The sequence below is a fragment of the Papaver somniferum genome, chromosome 4 (assembly GCF_003573695.1).
Source record: "Papaver somniferum cultivar HN1 chromosome 4, ASM357369v1, whole genome shotgun sequence".
NCBI lineage: Eukaryota > Viridiplantae > Streptophyta > Magnoliopsida > Ranunculales > Papaveraceae > Papaver > Papaver somniferum.
In genome coordinates this window covers 130,941,028-130,945,734 of record NC_039361.1, presented here as the reverse complement: position 1 = coordinate 130,945,734, position 4,707 = coordinate 130,941,028, and the positions used below count along the sequence as shown (strand labels likewise).

Below are 4,707 nucleotides of genomic sequence, written 5' to 3'. Positions count from 1 at the left end.
GTGTTAAAGTACTTCATATCCTTCGAAGTCGTCGGTCCAAAACCTACCCGACTATAAGATTGAACCATAGTTGACCATTCTGGATAGATTCTGTCTGCTAGATAATAACCATGAGTGTAGTGATGACCACTGATGGTGAAATTACAGTGCGTCTTGATTTCATTCTTAAGATCTTCTTATTTGAACCCGGGAGTCCAAAAAAAGCATGCCAAAACCAACAATCATAGGTAGCTGAAGCTTCCAAAATTACAGTTGGTTTTGGAAAATGACCCTTATATTGGACTGCCCATTCAACCGGACACGCATGCACGTCCGGTGCACGCAATCAAGACTGCCTAGCATTCTTGGAAAACCCCTCGCGGAGTTTTCTGCAGTTATTCTTTGAACATCTTCCTGAGTAGGCTTTCTTAAAAAGGTTGGACCAAAATGCTCGACTATTGTTTCGCAAAAAAATTTGAGATACCTAAAGGCGGTTGTTTTCCAAATACGGATGTAATCATCCGTGGAATCCGCTGGTACTAACATAGTATACGGAGGGCCGGAATGATCTTTTGTTCGGGACTAAAGTCTCGTACATGTCGTGCATCATACTGATATAAAGGTTGTACCTGAAAAAGCTCGGCAATAATCCTTTGCATCAAGTTGAGGCCCATGCGGAATCGTCACTGAAAATCCTCATTGGAATAGACACAATCATGATCAAAATAATCATGCATCATCTTTTCGTGGTAAAAATGTCGATCTCCCCGAGTCCATCTTCTAGTCGTAACTTCATATGGCTCTAAAGGCTTTGCTATGATCCGGTTTGTAATTGCAACATAAAATTTCGCCTTATTCTATCTTGAATTGCATCTTCATCCATTTGACGCAAAAACTCCATCAACATTTCTCCTTCTTCTTCATACAACATTTCATCCATCTCCATATCTTCCTCGGAAGAATCAAAATTAGGATTTATGATTGAAAATCGAAAGTAATTGAAATTAAGAAAAGATTGATCTGATGAAAGATTGTTATGAATTTGTGAGATTAAACTCGAGCTGTATTTATGGAGGTAGAAACTAGCCATTCCGGTGACCGTTTAAAAGTAGTCGTTGGCGGTCTTGGTTGAAACGCCAGCAGTTCTCATACGCACACCAGCGGTTGTCCTTTAAACACCAGCGGCAGCACTTCGTCCTGGCGCTTGACGGTCAACCGCCCACTTATTTTCTATAGTGCAAAAACACATTTGACCATCCACCTGACTCAACAGAAATTTGATTTTGTACATTGCCATAGGAATTGCCATTAGAATTTAAAAGTAAAATCGTGCCTCCGCCCAAGTGCATTAATTATATCATGGTCTACCAAAGTCCCAACTAGAACGGAACAGACATTGTACTTTCTCCCTGTTTTCTGTTTCATTTAGTCACCGAGATCCACTCTGCTGACTAACTCAACCAGTCTTATTCAGCTGAACTCTAATGGGAGGTAATCATAAATCCGTCTAACCCAACAATGATCTCAATTTCTAGGGTTTGACTAGAATTCTAATTTTTACAAAAATTTTTTTTGTTTTTTTTGTTGAGGTTCAGCTAAATCTCCTCAAACTTCTTCTTCTGCTCCTCCAAGTTTATGGTTTGCTAGTAATCCAAGTAAAAGATGGGGAGAAATGTTTTTCCTTCTTTATACTCCTTTTTGGTTGACTCTTTGTCTTGGTATTGTCGTTCCTTACAAACTATATGAGGTGGGTTTTTGAAATTTTGATGCTTTGAGTTCAAGTAAAATCTCATCTCTATCACCTAATTTGATGTTTTGGTTCGATTGCTCAAGCAAATTTTTTATTTGGAGTTTATGTGGGAAAATATTCATGGGTTTGGAAAATCTCTCGAAATATTCGAGATCTTTAATGGATCTGTTTGTTGTTGTTGCTGCATTGACAGAAATTTACTGAATTGGAGTACTTAGTTTTGGGACTTATATCAGCCGTTCCTTCTTTCTTGATACCACTTCTTGTTGCCGGGAAGGTAAATCCTTCACTTGTTTAATTACTTATCCGTTATGAATTTATAGAATAAACGCGTCTAGTTATACTCTTCTTGTGAATGCAACTTGCTTATTAAGAGATTACAATTGCAGACTTCATAAGATATCGAATTGAAAGAATATTCAGGTGGTTTTGTCGTGGATCGGAAGCTTTCATCTGTTTGAAAATGACAATTATCTCATGAACATGGTAGACATAGTTTAATTATGCTGTAAATATGGCTTGTGCTTGAAAATGAAGAACATGCTTTAATGACCAGTCAAGAGCTCACTAGAAGATCACTGTAGAAGCTAATTGGTCAACCCTGAGAGTCTTTCTTAATTTTTGCTATTAGCCAAGAACATGATGCATTTGTCTTTTTAGCGTTATCAAAAAAGAAAAAAAAAAACTTTTCAACACACCAGATTTAGTGATTTGGGAAGTTTTGTGAAAGGAACTGTTACTAGCTTGATCTAGTTTTCATTAATTTATAAAAGGCTTTAGACTTTGTTATCATTTCAACAACTGTCGTGGCTTTTTGAATGGCCTGGCAAAAGAAAAGTTTCATTACTCAGATGCACCGGCAAGGTGGACCCTCAGGACCTTACATATTATGCTGCGTACCTAAAGTATCATTGTTGGATTGTTTCTGCAGGCCGATAGCAGCTTATGTTTGAAGGATCGATACTGGGTGAAGGTCTGTATTTTATCTTATGATTTTAATAATTTTTTAGCGATGTCATACGTTTGAAGCCATGTGATGGTTGTGAGTGAGATGCTTAATTCCATGGTCTGGTTACCCATCGACCACTATGCATTTATATGACTGTATCCAAATGTTTTCGCCATGACTTATACCCAAACACATGTGCTCCTTCTGATGGTTAACTTGAAGTTTTTTATTCGAACAATCAATTTCCTGTAAGATTAAATCGTATTTGTTCATTGTGACAGGCCAGTCTCTGGAATATAATCTTCAGTTATGTTGGGAACCACTTTTGGACTCATTACTTCTTCACTGTTTTGGGAGCTTCATATACCTTCCCTTCATGGAAGATGAACAACGTAGGCGACAAGATATGATCCTTCTGTATGGACTTTGTGCAGTATGCATGTCTTCTGGTTAAACTTTTCTTGTACTGATTGATATTCAAAATCATGTGTAGGTACCGCACACAACTTTCCTCCTCACTCATGTTTGCTTCCTGTTTTACCATGTGGCGTCAAATATGACGCTTCGCCGACTACGACATTCTATTGCTGACTTACCAGACTCAATTCGATGGGTTACTGAAGCTGCTTGGATTCTAGCTCTTTCTTATTTCATAGCATATCTTGAGACTGTAGCCATCTCCAGCGTACGTGGTTGCTTAAATCCTTTTATCATTGTTACTTTCTTTCTTGTTGATATTAGTATTTTATGACTGTAGCTTTGCAATGCCTTGAATCATCACCACATTTGTTGTGTGCAATTAACTAATCATAATGTTTGTAGCAGTTGATTTAATTTTCTTTTTGAATATGTGCAGTTCCCATACTATGAGTTTGTCGACCGGGCGTCAATGTACAAAGTCGGATGCTTGTTTTACGCAATTTATTTCTTCGTGAGCTTTCCAATGTTTTTGAGGTAGAATGAGAATTCAAATTCTTGCATTGTTTAGTTTTCTTATTAGGAAAAATGGATTTACAATCAATCACAACACAAGTTTTTGACCATGTTATGCTGATTTTTCTTGAATGTGAATCAACTACTCAAACAGGATTGACGAGAAACCCAGTGATAAGTGGGATTTGCCCAGAGTGGCTGTTGATGCGTTGGGTGCTGCGATGCTTGTCACGATAATACTTGATTTATGGAGAATCTTTCTAGGACCCATAATCCCCGTTGCAGACACAAGACAGTGCAACCAACCAGGACTTGCATGGTTTCCATAACTTCCAAAAAGGTGCAATGTTTAGTTAGGTGGTTGATGTTGTATTGATTGTTTGTATTGAATTGCAGTTGTAGCTTTTATCCTTTTCTCTTTTATTTTATTCATGACTAGGTATCACCGGGGCCGTAAGGCCCGGGCTCAACCTCTCCTTTTAGTTTGCATACTTTAGGCCTACACAACAACCCTAACTATATAACAAAACATAAAACCCATTATTTATCCTTTGTCGGACTGTTATCTTTACAAAGATCAAGATCCCTCATCCATCATTTTTTTCTTTCTCTCGTTAATGCTTGACACGTCGTAAGTATAGTTGGATGTGTAACGGTCATCAACATGTGACAATGAAAAGAACAACATCCACATTGAATATTCATGACAAATTGGGTTAGAAGGAACAACGTCTGTATGGTTTGTTTTACATCAATCAAAAATTATTATATCTTTTTCCATCCTTATGCCACGATAAGTTGGAGATCCAACTTCTTCCGAGAACATATGATCATGTACCTTTGGTTAATCTTCTGTATACTTTTTTTTTTCTTTAATAGAGAGTCTTATTTCCTGCAACCCCTATATGGCACATTTTGCAATGTTTGAAAAAGAATTGAGTCTGCTTTTTGATTTTGTAAAGAATGATTTCGTACTTGTATAGTTGAATAAACAAACCAACAAAAGCTGCGTCACTTGGACAATCCATTGATGAAGATAAACTAGTAAAGAAGTTTCTCAATAGTTTACCAAGATCCAAGTATATTCATATCATAG

At 37.3% G+C, this 4,707-nt stretch overlaps 1 protein-coding gene across 2 annotated transcripts; it reads left to right on the top strand.

The window, feature by feature from the left end:
* Window positions 1–1,336: 1,336 nt before the first annotated feature.
* LOC113274262 (cycloeucalenol cycloisomerase-like) lies at window positions 1,337–4,163 on the top strand. 2 transcript variants are annotated; one of them, XM_026523702.1, is made up of 8 exons: window positions 1,337–1,470; window positions 1,575–1,726; window positions 1,923–2,006; window positions 2,661–2,702; window positions 2,960–3,070; window positions 3,172–3,363; window positions 3,535–3,632; window positions 3,766–4,163. In XM_026523702.1, the coding sequence occupies exons 1-8, from the start codon at window positions 1,464–1,466 to the stop codon at window positions 3,938–3,940; spliced, it is 861 nt and encodes a 286-aa protein (XP_026379487.1). In that variant the 5' UTR covers window positions 1,337–1,463; the 3' UTR covers window positions 3,941–4,163. The 2 variants fall into 2 exon arrangements, with proteins under 2 accessions (XP_026379487.1, XP_026379485.1); XM_026523700.1 differs by having other exon boundaries at window positions 1,351–1,470; window positions 1,569–1,726.
* Window positions 4,164–4,707: the final 544 nt, after the last annotated feature.